Raw genomic sequence first — 21,921 nt, forward strand, 5'->3', positions numbered from 1 at the left:
AAATTTTCCTGTCAAGAATTTTTATAAGTCTAAGGCCTTCACAGCAAAAAAAAAAAAAAATGAAATTTAGTGTGCACGATAAACTGATAGTTTTTTGATTAAATTGATTCAATTCTTTGCTTCTGAATTCAACTAATAATGATCTTTTTAGGGCTAAGTCATACTTTTTTGCTCACAAAAAGACAAAGAATGCTTTTTCCAAAAAAATATGCACAAATGTTTAAACCATGACCCGTTAAGAGCTATGCCTGTCTTTACATGTGTTTACCGCCCGCCCTGTATAGTGGTCAGAGGAGTCCGACTATGGTAGGGAGGTCATGGGTTCGGATCCCGGCTTGGCAATGGATGTGCATTCTCCCTCCTGTCCTTGTCCTTCCTTTGTGTGAATGTGTGGTTATGCTGTGAATGGTTACCTACCCTACAAAAGGGTCCTAATGGCATGTGTGTACTGTGGAACTGGGACTTCACACCAAATTACGGTACAGTTGAAAAAGTGAAGCAGTGCACCCTAAATTACCAGCCTAGCTGGCACACGACAACAACAGCTGGAGCTCTCTGGTTCTCAAGCCTCAAGTTGAGTATGGCTGCTATAAACACCTCTATACAGATAGTCAAACTAACAAGTAAATATGTTTTAATTACTCAACAACATTTTTTGAAAAGTATATCTAGTTCTTAGAAAACCATTTTAACCAAAAATATATTTTATAATAATGCTGGCATTGTAATTACTTCAGCTGCCTTTCCGTTATATAACCGAAAATGATTGCATGCTTTCAAGTTAATGGCTGTTGCACTGTCTGGATAATGTTGCAAGTAAACAGCAAGAACTTCCTAAAATAATGCAAAAAAGGTAACTTTATTTGTAAATTCTATATGATCTACAAAATTTCATAGCAAAGAACATGAAACTGACATTAAAACAAAAACTAAATTCTGAAATTTTAAGTAACTGTTCTGACACAGAAACTTTTTCTGCTAGATTTCATGATATTAACTAATTAATGTAAGATTTAGCATTTAGTCAAATCTAAGCCAGAAATTGGTAGTGTAATTATTGGGTAACGTTCAAGTTTTAAGAAATACAGACGATATTTTTTCAGTCATTGAGGATTTAATTTAGATCCATGTTAGTTGTATTTCTTTTTATGTTTTTTACAATGTTTACAACCAGAGATATTTTTACGCCTCTATAAACATAATTCACACATTCAAAGTCAGAAATACACCTTAAAAGCTTGGTCAAGCATATTTTAAGTTTGTACTTTGAATAAAACTTGAGCATAATGAAAAATGGGATAAAAATTAAAATTTTTGAAACATTACATTTGAGTGCTTTGTTATTTTTTAAATGCAAAATGTTGAAAATTCTAAATTATGCACATCTCTTCCCTTTCTACCAACTTCTACTTCATACTTAGAAAGATTTTTTTTTAATGGACTTGATCACTATTATGGTTTTCCTTTTCTCGTATATTTTATTCTTGCAAAACAAAGTTCACTCATTTTTTTTTTGGAATTTTAAGTAAAGTTTTCATGTCTTGGGGGAAAAAACAAAAACAAAAAAAAACAGCAATATCTCTCTTTACAACTATGTTACCAATTGAGCTTTACTAATATTTGGTGAAGAATTTATTTATTTAATATTAAGCTAAGTTTTATTTTAAATGTTTTCTATCATCAGTCAAGTGCATACAGGGCAAAGTGGATGAGACAAAATGAAATAATTTATTTTTGTTTATTTATTCAATCAGTTATTTAACCACTTATGTATTCATTTACTAGTTAATTCAGTTACATTCCTTCATTTAATATAATTCACTTAACTTTCTTTCATTTAATAATTAACTTACTTATTCAGCTATTCACTTATTTTCTAAGTCATTCACTATTTTATTCACTCATTTATTTTTTCTTATGAGTTAATTATTGATCATTTGCTTCTTGCTTCATTATTTATTAATGTATTGATTCATTCTTTCATTCACTCATTCATTTGCTCAAAAATATTTTCAATGATCAAATATAAATTATTTAATAAGAAAAGTATTTTATTTTTAACCTTGCCCCTGAAAAAAAAGAAGCTCTGAAAAATCCCCCCCCCCCCCAAACCCTTGTTTTACTTTCTTCTATATCTAATATATCAAAGAAAGTATTGGTTTCGTACAAATTTTCGAATTTTGAAGGGTTTGAACATTTTGAAGTGGGCCAAGTAATTTTCGACCATTTTTAGAAAAATGTCTGTCTGTGTATGTGCGTCCGTATGTGTGTGACTGGTTTTTTGTGGCCACTCTACAGCAAAAACTACCGCATGAAATCAAACGAAATTTGGTACACTTATGTGCCCCTGTATGAACTTGTGCCCATTGGTTTTTGGCGTGAATTCCTCCAAGGGGGGTGGAGCAGTGGAACGTTTCTTGAGTTATGCATGCCTGCTATTCCCCAGGAAGTGACTGGCAGAATCAAACAAAATTTGGTCCATATGTTGCCCTTAACGTGTACAGGTGCTGATTCAATTTTGGTGTCAACAACTCAAAAAGGGGCTGAGCTATAGAACGTTTTGTCTGAAATATCTCAAGAAATAATGAACAGAATCAAACAAAAATTTATCGACAAATAGCCCTTAGAGGGTACAAGAACTATTTTAATTTTGGCATGAAGAGCTGAAAAGGGGGTGGTGCAATTTAACGTTCTTTCTTTTTCATTGCTAATGCTACTTCTCAAAAAGTAATGCTACGTTCTGGATGAAATTTGGAATAAATGTGATCCTATATGTAAACAAGCGTTGGTTCACTTTTTGCGCCAATGGCTCCAAGAGGTGCGGGGTTTTTTTTTTTTTTTGTGAGTAAAACAGCTTTATTAACGCAACAATAAGAAAATCATAATAGACTGTCGTCTGCGTATTTCTCGTGACTTTGATAGTATGGAAATGATCGGAAATATTATCTCAGTGATTTAAAATTTTTACCTGTTGCCATCTTATGTTTGTTAACAAATAAAATTTTAAACTAATTCAAGCAAAACTTTTAAAATAACTTTCAATTTTCGCTCTTTACTTTGCTTTTGCGATAATGGGATCGTTTCCAAAATTTTAAAAGTATTTTTTCTGAAAGAGCATGCTTAAAAACACAGGATCTGACCATTTTTAAATAATTTGATAAAGTTTAATATTTAAAAAAAAAACTTTAATCAGTGCGCTTTCATTGTTTATGCTTCATCCAATGACATCACAAATGATGAAATGCCATTCACTGTTGCCGTTCACAGAGCTAAATATTTAATTTGCATCTTTACTCATGTGTGAAGGGAACAATATGGTTGATAGCAAGCTTATAGCGCAATATTTAATTTGCTTCTTGATTATCATAACATGGAAACACAATAGACAGATGTGAGCAAAGTGCATTATTTGGGACGTCATAAAGACCATGCCTTGTTTGAAAAATCGGACATTTAAAAAAATTAACCAAAAAATAACTTTTGGGAAAATGAAAGTATTTTCTGGGTCTGTTATTATTATTATTATTATTTTTAACAAATTTTCAATTTATTCATTCTGAAAACAGTGAGGTATCGTAACAGTTTCACTTTACCCCACATTCCCTTACATGAGTACAAATATATAAAAAGGATCCACGAAAGGCAACACATGAAGAAAAAATAACAAATAAGAGTGCAATTGAGGAGTGAGAGTACCCAAGAGTACTAGATCTTTGATTTTTCGGAGCTGCGGAAAATTTTACAACTACTGCCTTTACTCATCTTCCTTCAAGTTTTTATATCAAGTTTCAAAATAAAAAAAAACACAAAAATAGTCTGAACTTCCCCCCCCCCCTTCGGAATTTGCCCCCTGGGGCAAGCACATCGGCTTGCTCCCTCTAGATCTGGCACTGGAAATGATGGCTGGGGTTAGCAGGGAACTTGCATGTCCATATTTTGCCTTAGAGCTTGTTTAAGTTGTCCTCGATCTTGACTTGATTATATGTAAGTTTTTAATAACACTGCTAATTTTATTGTTTGGTAAAATTTCTTAAAAATAGAAAAACATTTCAAAAACTTTTTATTGAACTATGTTATAAACCTCTTTAATTTTCCTTACAAATCATTTAAATGACAAAAAAAAAAAAAAAAAACTTACTTGTGAAACATCATAGTAATCCAATTTGTAATAGCAGAGAGCAACATACACATTAAGAGCTATAGATTCCCTAGAAAAACCAAGAGATTCATTAAAATCTTATTATCTTTTGTGACAATTTGGAACCACAGTACATATTTTACTTTTAAAATTACTTCTCTTTGCAAATATCTTTAATTTAACATATATGAAGCTAATAGAATCCATCCATGAAGTATTTGACTTAAAAGTTTTCAGTAAACAAAATTAGGAAAATTGATAACCTTTTCATACCTGTCAACTTTTTGAAATAGAAATAATAAAAGCTTTAAGTGCATTAACTCTGAAAAGATTTTTAAAAAATCTTATTTCAAAAGGTTGGTAAAAGTCACTAGTCATTTTTGTAAGCATTTTTATTACATACTGACAAAAAAAAAAGAGCAAATGTTATTAATATTTAGGCAGGTACATAGTTACCTTTTTTTAGCTATCAGAAGAACATTCAGAGTAACATTTTCAACATGGCATGAATTCTTTAAATTTGGTGAACAAAAATTTGGATTCAAAGACCAAAAATGATTGTAAGGATAAAAACTTTTGCTATCCCACTCATTAAAATTTGCATACAAGTCCTAAAGAAAAAACTTCCTTTTATAATTTACTAAAATTTTGCAAACAAAGCAACTTTCATCTGGTTTTTAAAATGATAATTAGATCTAAAATTGATTTTCAGTTGAATCGTTTTAATGAAACATTAGGTTTTTAAATTTATTCAATAATATGCCAATACATCAAAAATCAATAAAAATGATAATTTTCTCTAAAAATTTATTTTCTTTGCAGATAATTATAAATCATTACAAAGCAAAATTTCTATTTCCTAAAAATAATACAGAATAAATGCATGGCATTCTTTCAAAACACATAGCAACACATTGGCACTATGAATAAGATAGAAAATAACATGGAAACATTCCTTTTTTTTCTTTTTTTTTTTTTTGACACAAACGTTTTTTAATTTTATGCAGCACACTTTATTGGTGACAAACAATACTTATGTGCACTTTATGTCCTCCCCCTTCCCTCAAATCTTAAATAACCATGCACATGCGCAAAAAGGGAAAAAAATCAATTTTTCCAATTTTTGATGAAATTTTTTTATCCCTGTTTTGTGGTTTTATATTTCGTTAACGATTACGTGTTTGCATTGTTGCCACCTAAATTGCATGCTGTAGTCAAAAGGAAGTACCAATCAGAGAAAAAAGTCAAAATCATTAAATAATTACTTTTTTCACTCCACTGATCACCAAGTTAGTTATTTTTAAAATTTGAATAAAATAAAAAACAAGCAAAAGGCAGAAGTTTTTTTTTTTCGTTAAAAATTGAAAAATTAGCAGTTACTCAGCTGATAAAAGTTATTTTTATTTTATACAGAATGAATTGCAGATCACCCATTGTTAATTGAATATAGTTGGAAACAAATACCTGTTGTCAAGGAGAATATGCTTATAGATATCAATTGCCTCTTGATAGTGTGACCTTAGGTAATGAATTGAAGCTAGGGATAGCTGATCCTCAAGAATGTCCTTTAACTGCTGATGAAAAACCATCAATAACTTTTCATCCCCAAACTTGTGTGAAAGATGAAATTGCAGACGATTTTGAAGCTCGGATTTGGGCCCTGAAAATAAAAAACAAAGTAAGATCATGAGTACCACAATTATACTTACATTAATTAAATAATATAACAGAAAAGATAGCTATGCTGACACATATCATAACTTCGAGATAAAAAAAAAAGATATTAACTATGTGTCATTAAACTACTATAATGAATTGATGTTCGTTTTAGCAACACTAATTCCGAAAAATTTTTGGAGCAAACAAAAGTGAAATATTTGTCTATTGTATTAAAAAGGATGACTTTTCTGCGTAAAGATTTTTTTTAACGTCAAGAATCAAGTAATAATTATGCTATTATTCAGCTCATAACAATATAGATGATTTGCTATCGACTTTTAAAATAATTTTTCCATCATTCTTCTATTTAGCACCTAAAGGTTTACGAAATGAATAGTTACAACAGTATCTTAAAAACTACTCTGTATTTTAAATATTTAATTTTCCTGCTCTTATATATAAATTCCTTATTTTTCCTATGTTTATCTTGAAGTATTTTTTTTTAAACATGACTTGAATTCAAGGCCGTAGCCAGCGCGGGGGGGGGGGGGGGGGGGTCCGGGGGTCAGAACCCCCCCGAAATTTCCAAAATTTTAAATGCTTTAAAAAAAAAAACGTCGGATGGTCAGTGAGTGTGACCCCCCCCCCCCCCCCACCTTCCTGAAATTTCTTCGAGGTGTGAAATGTTTGATGCTATAAAAAAAAATAATAAATCATTGGAATCAACTTGATTACTGTTCACTAAACCAGTCGAAAATCTTTCCTTCACTCTTCGCGCACAAACAACCACTAACTCACCCGTTGTCCGAAAAATTTTTCTGGATTCTTTTCCCTTCAAAAAGTAGAAAGAAGAAAAATCCACATTCCAAACCGGTCAGTCGACCTTCATGCTTTGTTTACCGATGGACAACAGGTGTGAGGAAGGGATGATAATAGCAAAGTCCCCCAGGTCTTCTCTGTCCCAAGATAAGCACGTCTGGTGCAGAGGCGGATTTAGAGTCTATTCAAGGGGGTGGCGGTTGAAAACTGTTAAAGCCATCCTCCCAAATCCGTCACACAGTCTACACACAGTAGGGTAGGGAGTATATTGCTCCCCCCCCCCTCTTCACCTCGGCATTTGAAAAATTAATGTTTTTTCATGTAAGTGAGCGTAGATTTTGTTGTTTTCCGATAAAATTTGAAATGCCCCCCCCCCCCCGAAGAAATTTGAAATGACGGGTTTGCCCCCCCCCCAAGTCTGAATCTACTAGTTTTGCCCCACACTACTCACATTACATTTTAAATCATAGCAACGCCTTATTGTACATGTATAGTTTGGTCCTGGAAGATGATGATGGAAAAGTGGACTTACATATACAAATATAAAAATTATTAAACTTTAAACAGGGAGGGTGCGAGCTCGGCGAACGTGAAAAAATGGGTAATTCCGCACATCCTGGACTACAAAACTGCCTAAAACAAGTTTATAGCAAAACTATGGAATTTATTTCATTAAAATACTATCGATTGCTAGTAATATCAATGTAACTGGTTTCAACAAATGACGGTCATGGAGGGGGCGATTGCCCGCACCGCCCCCCTAGTAAATCCGCCACTGGTTTGGTGTGAATTTAAGGAGCATGTATGAGGAATGTCTGTTGTTCACTTCTGTGACTAGTCTTGTGTATGCCGGTGCTAAAACATGTCGAATAAGCGAGTTACTTTAACGTTAGAGCAGCGGATAGATGTTATAGTCTTATGAAAAAGATAGTTCAGAAAGGAAGTTGGCAGATGTTTTTGGTTGTAGAAAAACGCAAATTAATAAAATTTTGAAAAACAAAATTCAAATTCGGAAAGAATGGGAAACTTTCAAATTTCGAGGTGTGAAGGAAGAGAAGTAGAATGGAAAAATTTCCAGAAGTCAATGATGCTCTATTGGTGTGGTTTAAAGTTGCTAGGACAAAAAATATTCCATTTAGTGGAACTTTAATGATAAATATAAATAACTAGCAGTACCCGCACGGCGATGCCCGTGCTAAAAGGGAAGTCCGTTGAATAAAATAAATGACAGCCCCCCCCCCCTCCGCTATATGAAATTATCATTTTTAACTAAAATGCGCACCCACTTTTTAAAAAAACCTATTCAAGTTTCCATAGAATTTAAAACTATTTTCCAAAACATTAAAATTAGATTTAGAGTTTCTTAAAAACCCTTTAGCGAGTGAAGTGGTTATTTCTGCAATTTCAAATGCTTCATTAAATAAACAAAAAAGACATAAAATAGTATCTTTCAAATTTAAAATTATTCCACAATAGCAAAGTTTATTGCCAAAATCGGCCAGCAACCACGCTACCGTAACCCTAGTTGTTAGCGCGTGAAGTAAACTCCGATTAATTAGCTATCATTCCCGTACTCTGTATGAAAAGAATAAAAAGGAAGTAATTGAAAATTGTCTGGAAAATGAACCTAGTGGTATACTTGAAATTTGTCTGGAAAGTGGATCTAGTGTTATAGCTTTTTCCCGAAAGAGAAGCCTTGAAAATTGGCTCAATTAGAATTGCTTATATCTCCGGTTCTAATTAAGTGAGAGAAATGGAACAAACACTTTTTTGTTCAGGAAAAAACCCCTTTCCAACTATATATAATGTTAAGGGGTGGGGGGAGTTTTTTAACTACCAATTTGGTGAAACATGTGAATTTTTAGCTTAATTAATTAATTAGAAAATAACTAATTCGAAATTTAGAATTCGGGCTTCGAGCTGCAGCCCCCCGGGGTAAATTTGAATTTTGTGCCAGGTTTCAGGGCTGTAGGTGCTATGGGGTCTTCTGGCCATCGGGTACAAAGAAACAAAGAAACACCGTCACCTTTATGTATTTAGAAAAAAGCATATGCTTTTCATGTTTCTTTATTTTATAAAATTAACAAAATTACAGTACCATTTTTGGGAAAAAATTTTTGACGATTTTTAAGTTGACTACTTTGAGCGACCACCTCACTTAACCGCTTTTTCGCAGAACGGAGGGTGGTCGCTTTACAGAAGTTTCACTATATTTGGCACTAAATTTCTCACCCTCTAAGGTGTCTTCCTTATCTTCCCACTCCTTCATGCTCCTTTGTAGGTCACAAGGATCTCGCCAAGAGAAAAACAGCAGGGGGTGATGTCCAGAGCTTTGCTAAAAAAAGTATGACGATGATACAGACACGTTCTGTCCCTCCCACTCCCATCCTTGCACGAACCAATAACTGCCCTTTCATGCCCTTCTGGTTTATAGTGAAAAGAAGGGAGAAGAAAACGTGTGTGTGTTTTTCCCTTTTTTTCTCCAGTTATAAAGATTTTCGCAAAAGGTCATGTTCGTTACCACTCGACGCTCTGAATTTTAACAAGCTTGAACCATTCAACTCGGATTAAAAGCTACTGTTTCCATCTGCATATGAAGACTTAGCTTAGCCATTTACTAGGTAGGTTGAATTCTTTCAATAATAATAATAATAACAATAATAAACAGCATGAATGAGTTTTATCATTGTAAAGAAAAATGTACTGAATTATTTTCCCTTGTAGATACGAGAATATAATACTCTTCTTTTCAATATCTCTAAATATCAATAAATCTAATCAGTTCAGATTGATGATTAAAGTGAAAAACCAGTGTAAGTAAAAGAAATTATGAAGAAAATACAGCATCTAGCTATTTTAAGGCTATAATGCAGCCTCTACATTCGTGCAAAAAGTGGTGAGTTAACAGTTCACTCTCGTGTTCACGACTTAGTTGATGTGTGTGTGAAGATTTTATTTATTTATTTATTTATTTTTGAAATGATTAATTTGGCTCCATTTTAGCCTTGACATAGCTATATGCAGAATTTTCTTGAAAAATTGTGTTTTAAATTGGTTTTTCCCTTTAACCATTACTTAGCAGATAGCTTATTTGATCATTTTTCATTCAGCTTTGGTTGTTTTTAATGAAACTTACATTGCATTATATTTCATATTTCAATTGAAAACCTTAATGGTGTATAAATTTTTTTAATCAAAATTTAAACAAAGAAGAAATTGCCTTCAAATATATTTTTTTTTACTTTGAGTAGAAGGAAAATAGTTGATTAAAGTATGCCAAATATGAAATGCCTCACGAATTTAAAAACTCTTATCTATTCCTGCGCGAAAGGCATATTTAAGTGGGGATATTTAGCATTCCAATTCAGCTTCAACCTACTTTGAAACGAAACAAAAATGTTCTTCACATTTATTTTTTCTTTGATAAGTTCTTAAATTTTAATTTATATTTTTAATTTCATTACTTTTCAGATTTTTTAGCAGGCAACATTTATTGAAAGGGGCTTCTCAACTTTTTGAAGATGTTTAAAGAGAACAAGAAACAAAAATGTACACTGTTCACTTTTAATCAGTATTTTATTTTTTACGTTAACAGCATTATGTAATATAGTGATGTGTTTTATGTTTAAAATTATCTCTTTCAAATTTAGGAGTAATAACTAAGAAAGGATAAATAAATTTGCCCAAATTTTTTTCAAGATATGTTAAATGAGGTTGTGTATTTAGTTTTTTATAGATTAAATTTTCATAAAAAGAATAAAGCTTTGAAGTTTCTTAGTTTTTTCTTCCATTTTTTGAACATGAAGTCTTCATAATTATTTCAACAGTTATTTAAAAAATGAAGCAGGGGAAGAGAGTGACTCAACCCCTTCTTCCCAAAAGCCTCTAGTACAGTGTTGTCCATTACCTTTCCTTCCTGTACAAGTCCAAAATACTCTCAATCATAGACGGCTGGTGAACCAAAAAAATGGGAAGTCAAAAGAAGTGCGAACTGTGAATGGAATAGCTGTGTGTTTTTTTTTTTTTTTTTTGTACAATTTGGTCATATTATTGGATTTAAGAATTACTGATTAAACGACCTCTAAAAACGGAATACAACTTCAAAAAAACAGGTCGGATGACCACCATAGAAATCTCGATTCCAATTAAAAGTTCCATACTTGTGCATGTGCAATGCCATGAGAAAAAAAAAAACTTCTGAAATTTTTAAGTTTTTATTTTTGGAAAATAAATTAGCCTACCCAGCAAAATATCGTTTTTCAACAGACCATTAATTTATCACTCAAAAAAAAAAAAAAAAAAAAAAAAAACGGGGCAAGCCCCCCCCCCCCCCCCACCATTTTTAAAAGTAAATACTAACAGCACCCTCCTCTTCTCCCGTACGAGTAGCCTATGATCCCATTGTGTCAAAAGACATAGTAACCTTTTGTACAACTCTATCTTTTCACAGATTAATTTCGTTCACTTTGAACCCCCCCCCCCCCCCGAAAAAAATTCCTGGCTATGGCCTTGCTTGAATTTTAGCTAGTTGATTTTGCATTTGAGCCATTAAAAATCTTTATCAACAGCAGAAGTTTCAGATGGAAGTTTCTTTCGTATATCAACAGTTGTAGTGTCTTGTTGTCAACAGTTGCTTAAGTGCATAACTCTGAAAAGATTAAAAGAGTCTTATTCCCAAAGGTTGGTAAAAAAAATAACAAGTCGTTTTTTTACTCATAATAACTTCAGTAAATCATATATTTAAATACCCCTGAAAATAATGATTAGCCAGCTTGATGTTTAATAGTTTAAACATTTTCTCCAAACACTTCAGTCTTTTTACCCAATGTAATTATATAATTTGTGTGTAAGTATCCCCCTCCTTTCCCCAGGTCAAGGTTCAGAAATATGATTTTAAAACATAAATGTGTCGGAGCATTTAAATAGCTAAATTTAAAAATTTGCTAAAAATCAGAAAGCTAAGCTGATGATAAATACAGCAAATTTAATCACCATTAAATAAATTTTCCAAGCACTATATTTATGGCTTGCTCAGCTTTAAATTTTGCTAAAATTAATGTAATTATGAAAATAGGAACAGTTTGCATAATTTGTTAATCTATCCATTAATTAAAGGCAAAGGTAAATTAAGTTGATTGAAACGATTTTTCTAGAATTTTCCAAATTAGTCCATTAAGCTCTAAGCCCCAGACAGCCAGTCTTTTATGAGAGGATTGTTGGACATTGATATATAGATGGGAAATAGTCAATGTATTCTTCAACTTGACTTACTACTTTGCAAAAAATCAGAAAGCTAAGCTGATGATAAATACAGCAAATTTAATCACCATTAAATAAATTTTCCAAGCACTATATTTATGGCTTGCTCAGCTTTAAATTTTGCTAAAATTAATGTAATGATGAAAATAGGAACAGTTTGCATAATTTGTTAATCTATCCATTAATTAAAGGCAAAGGTAAATTAAGTTGATTGAAATGGTTTTTCTAGAATTTTCCAAATTAGTCCATTAAGCTCTAAGCCCCAGACAGCCAGTCTTTTATGAGAAGATTGTTGGACATTGATATATAGATGGGAAATAGTCAATGTATTCTTCAACTTGACTTATCCAATGAAAGCAAAAGGGTCAACTGATCTGGAAACATCTGATTTTACTTTCTAATTGTACTGGAGGTGTAAGGGAAGATAATCTGTTTCTCAAACAAAGAGGGAATTTTACTTGTATATTGTTGAATAACCATTAGTAATAAAGTCAGACCAAACAACGTAAGTAGAAGCACAAATTTGTAAATTACAGCAGACACGTGTTTTGGCGTTACAGGGAACGCCTTTTTCAATGCAAAAAATAATGAGCTTATGGATGAAAAGACATCCGACAAAGATGTCTTTTCATCCATAAGCTCATTATTTTTTGCATTGAAAAAGGCGTTCCCTGTAACGCCGAAACACGTGTCTGCTGTAATTTACAAATTTGTGCTTCTACTTACGTTGTTTGGTCTGACTTTACTATTCAGCACAAAGGTATTTATTTATCTTAACCATTAGTAATAGTTGACAGTTCACTTTTTTTCTTTTAAAATAAAATCAAAAATTTTAATTTAAATGACGTTTGTTAGGTAATGTTAAGCATGGAAGAGTGAGAATGTAAAATTAAAAATGGAAATTTTAGCACTTTAATTTATAACTAACTGTACAACTTTTAACGCAAATAAAGTTAATCTAAACCTTGTCAATAATAGAGGAACTACATGAAAAACTATTTATCAGCAATAAGAAGAAAAATGTGCAGTCTGGATACATTACAGAAAAGTGGGAGGTTGGGGAGCACTGCAGTGACCAGTTGACCAATAAAAAAAAAAAGAAGAAAGAAAATATTACAATGTTAAATCGCACAAATTTGCACAGACTGAAAACACGTGTTTCAAAGATACAAGGCACCCCTTTTTTCAATGCAAACAAGCACTTATAGATAGATACAATCAAACCTTCCAATAGCGGACACTGTCAGGACCAAAGTTTTTGTCCATTAACGGGGAGTGTCCGCTATTGGGGAGTCTGAATTTACGATGGCATTTTAATTTTGTATTTTAAACCTACACATACAGTGTATAGTTCTAAATTAAATTAATGATTATTGTTTACATAAGTGAACTTAACTTAAATAATCCGCTGAATCTTTCGGGAAAATAAAATAGAAAGGCGTTTGTGTAAATTATTTCCTCTAGCTGAACAAAAACAGTCAAGCACAATGGAATCAATGTCGTTGATTTTCAGCACCTTTTTTGTTTTAAATTGTAGCAAAATGTAGCTCAATTGGCTTCTTTTCACTTAATCCGGCAATATGGTGCCGATTCCTCATCAGGGTCTGGTGGAAATGGACGCGGAGCTGACGCTCGTCTCCCAAAATCTAATAGGAAGGGGGGGGGGGGGGGGGGGATGCCGTAAAGTTGTGTGAGAGTATTTTTTCTCTCCCATGAAAACTGATAAAGCAGGGTACTGTGTAATGGGAGAAAGATTTTTTTTCTTTTGATTTTTGCTGGAATTTCGTGCACGAAATGAAAACAAAACTTTCATAAGTTTCGACTAAATATTCAACTTGAATGGCTCCTGTTTTCGTAGAAAAGGAGTGTTAACCCTTTTATCGGTACAGGTTAGCCCTAGAACATTGTAAAGGAGTAGAAAAAATGTTTGACACAAAACACAAAAGCAGTGCTGAGCAAAAGATTACCAGACACAGAAAAATAAAACGAAACTCGGCTGATTTACTGTTTGCTAACGGGAGTGTCCGCTAACAAGGAGTGAAATACATTATACACCCATCTCGAGGGTCTGTGGATTCAGAAACTGTCCGCTTACAGGGAGTGTTCGCTATCTGGGAGTGTCCGTTAAAGGAGGCTTGACTGTATATTTGTTCATTCTTGGATTCTAATAGCGTAGCTTCAGAAAATTGATGCAGTTACAAACCTTACTGCAATGTTTCCTATGCTAATGTCTGTTTCGTGTCATAGTATAGTCTTAACAATGTTACCACAGGTCTATTACCAAGGATAGTATTGCAATAAAAAGGTTTTTTAAAAACAAAATATTTAGCTATTTTCATTTAAAGCTGTGCGCTAAATACAGCTACAACATTTTTTAGACTATAGAAAGGTCAACACTTCTTTAGTAATTTACACCTAAATTAAAAAACCTAATCCATATAACAGACAAAAGCTTCACCTTTGATATCTTTTGATGAAGAAAATTTAATTCAAAGCTAAAGCACAAGAAAAAAAAATACCTTTGGCAACAGCAGTATCAGCTTCTTTGTACATTCCAAGGTAAAAATAACAACATCCAAGGTATGTCCAAATCTCTAGAGGTACATCACTTTTCTTTAAGACACGGTTATATTCCTAAATAGAAACATCTCGTTCAGAACTTCAAATTTAAACAAATAAGAAATAAATTTTCACTAATTCAGTCTACATTGTTAAAATTAAATTACAAATTACACAATCTAGTGAAGCTATCAATCTAGCTGTCACAATTAGTTCAATCTTATCATGCTAAAAAAACTCAGTGAGCTTCCCAACTATTTATCTATTAAAAAGAAAAATAATAAGGAGCTTATAAACAAATAAATAACTTTATTAAAATGATTATGGTGCAACACATATTTGAAGCTTCTATTTTTAGCCTACTTTTGAAGCAGTGATTGCAACAAGAGAGGTGAGGACCTTTTAGAGTACTTGTTATGTAAGGGGTCATTCATTAATTACAAAAGAATGATTTTGGCAATGTTTGACACCTCCCCCATGTAAGGGTACGTAAGATTTTTCAAATCCCTTTCCCCTATTTTAACGTAAGATTCCATTTTGTTTTTCAAAATAACAAAATGTTACTAAAAAAGGATCAGTTACACTAAAACTCCCAGATTGGTGTTTATCAAAGATTTTTATTTTTCAAATATATGATGCAATGCTAAGTAAAAATAAAACATGCCATGCATAGTGCGATTCTTAAAACAAGTAAAAACAGCTTATCCTAATATGTTTTTTACCTTTCAGACACAAATGCTCCCAGCCAAACCACTTGACCGCCAATTTCTAATATAAAATATCCACTTGGAAAATACTACGTAAGAATGGGTTTAAACCCCTCCCCCCCCAAGTAAGGGTATGTAGAGATTTTTTTAATCCCCCCCAATACCCTTACCTAATTAATGAACCTAACAACCTAAATATCCTCAACAGAGGTAATAAACCTACCTTTATAACCTGTAACAGGTGCGACGTTATTGATCTAACGATATGTAATGACAGAGCACTAAATTGCGTAAGTGATAGGACGGGATTACCCTATCTGACCATAGACTTATCTTTATGACTTTTTCAAGTTCTGCACTAAGCGTACTGCAGGAGGAACGGAATCCCAAGCCAACATCTTGGGATTCTTATAGGGAGGATCTGAGGGTCTCCCTAGCAGGTAAGAAATTCAAACTTACTTTGTTGATAGACTTGGAACTAGCCGTTGATTCACTTCAACAATCTATACTCCAATCTCCACTAGTTTACCAAGATGAGTCTCTTAGTAGTGTAAAAATTTTAGTGGGTTAACAAAGAAAGAATTGCAGGAGACTTTTAAATAAGGCCAAAAAAAACGAGCAATTGGTCTTCTTACCATGAAGCTTGCAATAATTACAATAAGAGCCAGTAAACAGGAAATCTGGAGACAGTTGTGTAGCCATCTCATGTTGCTAAACTCACGAAAATACTCTCTAGAGACAATTTTTGTCAACTGGGTTCCATCGAAAAGGAAGATGGTTTCTTCACTAAAGACAGGGAAAGCACATTAACAGAAATGTTTAGAGTACATTTTCCTGTTTCTAGTATTCAAGATGATGAAATTCATCCTGATATTCCGCTACACTCCTTACATGGTAGTAAGGAAAGGTGAAATTGTGACCCCTGGCAGGTTTACGTGGGCTATTAATTCATTCAAGGCATTTAAATCTGCTGGACCTGATGATACAGTGAAACCTCCCTTAACGGACACTGCCGAATAACGGACACCTCTAATTAACGGACATTTTTGCAAGTCCCAGTCCCTCAATATAGGCCATTCCATGTAATTCACTCTGAATAACGGACACTCCGAATAACGGACAGTTATTTCACAAAAAAATTCCCTTGCGATCGTAGCACTTTTGTTTTTTTTTCTTTTCACAGAATATCTTAATAATTTCTTGCCTTACAAAGCTTTTCATCCTCCACAACTGATATTCCCACCCCCCCTCGTCATTTCCTTATCACTGTTTCTTGGAATTAAAAGGGTGGTAATGGGCGGAGGCAGCGATTGGGGCTTAAAAGTTGGGGGCAGAAAAAAAAAAGAACTAAAAGACATGGTACTTTTTGCGGACAGCAAAAAATGAAAAAGAAAAAAAAAGTCATAATTTTGTTACGGCTAGTTTTGAGAGTAATGAAGCAGATAAATGAAAACTGATGTCAGTCTAACAATTAACATACGTTTTTCTTAAGATTTTAATAAATTTTGTACACAATAAGACTATTCAAAAGTTAAGATCAAAAAGAGGAAACTGGGCGCTTTTTCTAACTGGGGCTCTCGGGAGATGCAATTGAGCAGACCGACGCCGGTAGTAGTCGGCTTTAATGCGCCGTGGTTTTGTTGGGTTGTTTAATTTTTAAACATGAAAAAGATTTGCCCATATTCAAGGTCGTATTGCCAACTGTCAATCATGCAATAGTGATACTCGAGATAAAATAAATTAACCATAAAAAGGATATGTGGGGGGGAGGGGGTTGCTCTGCCGAATCGCCGCCGTTTGTAATGGGATATTCATACCCTGAGATGAATTGAGAGGCAAGCGAACCTGCTTTTCATGCAGCAATCGTAGCTTTGCAGTTGCAAACTTTCCTAAAGGCGTTTTGATTTAGTTGATTTTTTTTGTGTGACAATATTATTTGAGTTTTAAAATGGAAACTAAAAGAAAGAGACTGACATTGAAAGAAAAAATTAATGTTTTGGATGTTGCCGAAAAAGAAAAAATAAGTGTGTTGTCTTGCCGATCGTTTTCAAGTTGGAAAAACTCAAATCAGCAAAAATTTAAAAAATAAAGACGAAATTAGAAAATTGTGGATTGTAAGTTCGAATTGAAATTTAAAAAATGTAAACTTTTGCAAAACAGAAACCAGTGAAATCAACGAGGTTGTCATGAAATGGTTCAGAGCTGCTTGTGCAAAGAATGTCCCAATAAGCGGGGTATTACTCCAAGAGAAAGCTAGAGAAGTACGGCGCAACATTTCTTTTAAATCCATTTGTGGCGAAGAGAAGTCCGTAGACCCAGCTCATGTCATGGATTGGATAGAGAAATTGAAATCAGTGTGAGAAGGATATGATGAAAAAAATATTTTCAATGCCGATGAAACTGGTCTTTTTTATCGCATTCTTCGGAACAAAACCTTATGCTTAAAGGGAGACAAATGTAGCGGAGGAAAAATATCTAAAAAACGATTCACTGTTTTGCTGTGTTGCAATATGATCGGTGAGTTGGAAACTCCTCTTGTTATCGAAAAAGCGAGAAAACCTAGATGTTTCAAAAACATTGATGTAGATAAACTTAGGGTGTCCTGGAAATCAAATAAGAAAGCATGGATGATGACTGAAATAATGAAAGATTGGTTAATGGATTTGGATAAAAGGATGAAGAAGAAAGTTGGAAAAATAATTCTCTTTTTGGATAATGCCACATCTCATCCTGATGATTTAAAATTGTAAAATATTAAGAATTTTTGCCACCGAACACCACCTCTGAATTACAACCCTTGGATCAGGGTATTATTCGGAGTTTTAAAGTAGGTTACAGAAAGCTTTTACTCAGGCACATTCTTTCACAGATTTTTTCGTGTAAATCTAGTGAAGAATTAGCAAAATCTGTAACAGTTTTGGATGCTGTTTCGTGGATCACGTCAGCTCTCAAAAAAGTGGAACCTGGGAGCATTTCAAAATGTTTTAAAAAGGCAGGGTTTTCGTTCAGGAGTTAAATGATACCTGACAGTGCATTAGGAGGAGCAGAAGAGGAAAAAGTACTTAATGAGCTACTGGTTCATTTGGATTCAAAAGTCAGTGCTGAAGACTATGTTCAAACTGATGAAGACTTGTGGATTGAGGAAGAGAACTTGAATGTTTAAAATTTTATTTCTCACAACACAGCTGATCTATGTGTTCTTTCTGACGATGATGAAGATGAACTTCCTGTGATTGAAAATGATGTTTGCACAATTAGAGACTTTTCGGAAGCACTGAAATACAGTAAAGAATTGAAAAACTTTTTCCTGAGCAGAGGGGACACCGAAAGACTTGCTAAGATAAATGATTTAAATATTTATGTTGAGAAACAGGCTTGTAATGCGAAAGAGAGATGTCAAACTGTTTTAACTGATTACTTTAATTGATTAAATGCTTTTTAAGACAAGTGTGTGCTGTCAGTATACCTTTATTAAGAAAAAACAGATTAATTACACTTGACGTAAAATGTAGTAAACCTTTCGCAATTGTTTCGATTGTGTTCTACAAAGGAAACAACAGCCCATTTCGAAAAAGGTAAATTAAGTAGTTCCTCCTAATAGCGGACACCTCCCAATAACGGACAAAACTTCTAGTCCATTAAGGGCCGGGTTTGGAAGTGTGCAGGCCCCGGGGCAACAAAGGAGTGGAGGCCCCTAATCAGGGTTCGAAAAGATCATCATATTTTTGAAAATATCGGATACTTTGATATATATCCGAATATTTTCATATGTATGTATACATCCGATATTTTCGACTCATGAAAGTTAGGATATTTTGTAAAAATTTTATTGTGAGGGCCCGTTTGTTGTGGAGGCCCCTGGGCAGTAGCCCCCCCCCCCCAGCCCTCCCCTAAATCCGGCCCTGGGTCCATTGACTGTCGGCTATTCGGAGGTTTCACTGTATTATACCAGATCTCCTGCAGAAAGGTGTGAATAGTAGAATAGTAGGGTTGTTTGCCCTCAGAGCAGCTTACTGGAATAAGCTGTAATGAGTAAGGGGGTAAGCTTTAAGAGGAACATTAATCTTCACTGTGGACTAATAAATTGACTTGACCCAGCCTAGCATGACCCAGAGTCGCTGCTGGCCCTCATATTTGTTATTTGTATCAAAATTCAGAAGTCTTCTGAATGAATCAGGATGATTGGCAACAGGGCCGCAGAGAGCCAAGGCAGATCCTTTGTCAGTTATGTCACCAGGCCCCCTCCCCTCCCCCAAAAAAAGAAAAGAAAAGGGGGGAGAAAGAAGAAAAAAGGGAGGAAAAGGAAAAAGAAAAAAAAGGGGGGGGGGAGTCAACACTGCTTACTAGAAAATAACGAACTCTATTTTAAGTGCCAGAACAGTAAATACCAAAATACAGTCGAACCTCGTTAAACCGCCAATCTTAGTGACGGGCCAAAAGTTGGCGAAATTTGAGGCTGGCGGTTTAACGAGGTTTCCCCTATCCTTCATAAATGCATAGTTTTAAGAAAATATAGTTAAACATATGTATTTTCCTTCCCAATTGATCTTGGAGTCATAATAGAAAACGGATACAAAGACAATAAATAAAACAAACACAAATATTTAAAAGATAAACTTACCGGCATGAACCAGTTTAATGTTTAAAAAAATAACTATTTAAAGTGCTTTGTTTTTTTTGTCGGGTACATAACTCATCCACATTTTTTTCAAGACGGAGTACATTGTTAATCATTTCTCTGTCAGTTTTTTCGTTTTGTTCGGGGTAGAGTCTAAGTTTTTTAACGTAATCCTGTGCTTCTTTCCCGGTGATTTTTGGTTCTGATTCCTCTTCGTCACAATCCGATTCGCTGTGGTCTGATACTTCAGGAGCTTTAACAAAATTAACTATTTCTTCATCTGTCAACACTTCAAATATTGGCTCGTCATGGTCAATGTTTAAAAATTCATCCGCGCTCATTTCAAGGCTAAGCACCTCATTCGCTTCTTGAAATGTTTCATTAAAGGCTGTGATTGAAGGGTCTTGAAAAATCTGTTGGTCAACATTTGCATCGGCTCTTATCAATCCGGTATGTTTCCAACAGTTTTTGATTGTGTCCTCACTTACACAGTCCCAGGCTTTTTTTTTGCAAAGTAAATTGCATCTTTCAACGTAACATCACATTTACGATTTTTATTTATATCCTCCACGGTTTTCTTTACCAAAAACCGTCTGTAATGGGCCTTAAACGATTTGATGATGCCAACATCCATTGGTTGCAGAATTCCTGTGGTGTTCGGTGGCAAAAATTCTATTCTCACATTAGACAGTTTTTTTAATTTGTGGCATGGTGCATTGTCGAGAATTAGCAGTACGTTTCTTTTTTGGATTTTCATCGCGTTGTTAAACACATTCACCCAGTCCATAAATTCAACTTCATTTATCCACGCCTTTTTATTGAAACGATACTTCACATAGAGTTCCGGACAAAAATTTTTGAAGCAATGAGGCTTTTTCGCTTTACCGATGACTTCTAAAAGTCGTTTGTCGCTTCCATCAGCATTTGTGCAGTGCACAGTTGTTATCCTTGTTTTCTTCTTCTTCACACCTTTTTCGACTTTATTTGAAATCGTTTTGGAGGGCATCATCGCAAAAAACAATCCAGATTCGTCCATATTGCAAACATCTTTCAAGTTGTACTCTGCAATAATTTCAGCTAGCTATGTTTTCCCAGCATTAAGTTTTGTGACATCAACTGTAGCAGTCTCACCGTGACGAGTGTACAAACACAGGCCATTCCTTTTTTTAAATCGGTCAAGCCAACCGTTACTGTACGAAAAGTTTTCAACGTTCAGTTCTTGCCAAAAATTTTTGCTTGTTCCTTTATAACTTCATCAGTCACAGCATCGTGATTTTCGTTCACTTGGGTTATCCACATGAGTAGAGCATTTTCCAAATTTTCGTGCTTCCCAGTTTTTATCTTCTTGACTGTATGTAATGATTTCTCTAATCCTAACCACTTTTGTTTCTCTTGCAGATTATCTCCAACGGTTCTTCGGCTAACTTTTTTTTCCAGAATATCGGAGAAATGATTGGCAATATAGATTGCTGGCTTGCGGCTTGATTTTTTTCCTTAAACTCACAAATTAGAATTTTTTCGTGCACGCTTAAGAAAGTTTTCGATATTTTTACTCTGCGAAATGAGAGAACGGGACGTTATAGAACGCTGATACCTAAAACAACATTCGTTTGCAAAACCTGCATAAGATGTCAAAGGTTTAGCCTCACCCCCTCCCTCCCCCAAACCCCAAACCAGATCCAAGAAGGGGTGGAGAATAGCTGAGTAAAGGCGAAATGTCAAAATGAAGAGTAGAAACGTGGAAGAGCTGATAAGCTCAGGTAAAGAATTCTTGAAGACGTTGAAAACAATGTTCCTCGGGGAACTGAGCTTCGCAGGGGACGGACGGATTAATGGGTAAATGGCCAGAAAGTAGAGGTGGGAACTGAATGTTGACAGAGAGCGAAAGAAAGCTGGAAAATTACCTGGTGACTAATATAGGGAAATTTGTTAAGGGCAACATTGTGGGCAACAAGAAGTGGCAGATGCAAGTGATGGCATATGCATGATTTCTGTGTACGTAGTCACGCTTTAATAAATGGTTTATCTCCTACTTTGAACTGCCTGACATTCTTTGAATAGAGGGCATTGAAAAGTATCCATTGTATAGTCTATCTTCTCTAGTCCTGCTTTCAATATGGCGGTTTAAACAGTTATTTTAACATGCTGAGTATATAATTTCC

General features: G+C 34.2%; 1 protein-coding gene across 1 annotated transcript in view; it reads right to left on the minus strand.

Annotated features, from left to right (window-relative positions):
- The window catches only part of LOC129222035 (intraflagellar transport protein 56-like), a 53,053-nt gene that overhangs the window by 22,447 nt on the left and 8,685 nt on the right, over positions 1 to 21,921 (minus strand). The window contains exons 4-7 of the mRNA XM_054856452.1: positions 14,395 to 14,509; positions 5,603 to 5,798; positions 4,139 to 4,208; positions 733 to 834 (exon numbers count right to left, since the gene is read on the minus strand). Coding sequence (XP_054712427.1) covers positions 733 to 834; positions 4,139 to 4,208; positions 5,603 to 5,798; positions 14,395 to 14,509 — 483 coding nt within the window. The remainder of the gene's footprint in view (positions 1 to 732; positions 835 to 4,138; positions 4,209 to 5,602; positions 5,799 to 14,394; positions 14,510 to 21,921) is intronic.

The sequence above is a fragment of the Uloborus diversus genome, chromosome 5, assembly GCF_026930045.1.
Source record: "Uloborus diversus isolate 005 chromosome 5, Udiv.v.3.1, whole genome shotgun sequence".
Lineage (NCBI taxonomy): Eukaryota > Metazoa > Arthropoda > Arachnida > Araneae > Uloboridae > Uloborus > Uloborus diversus.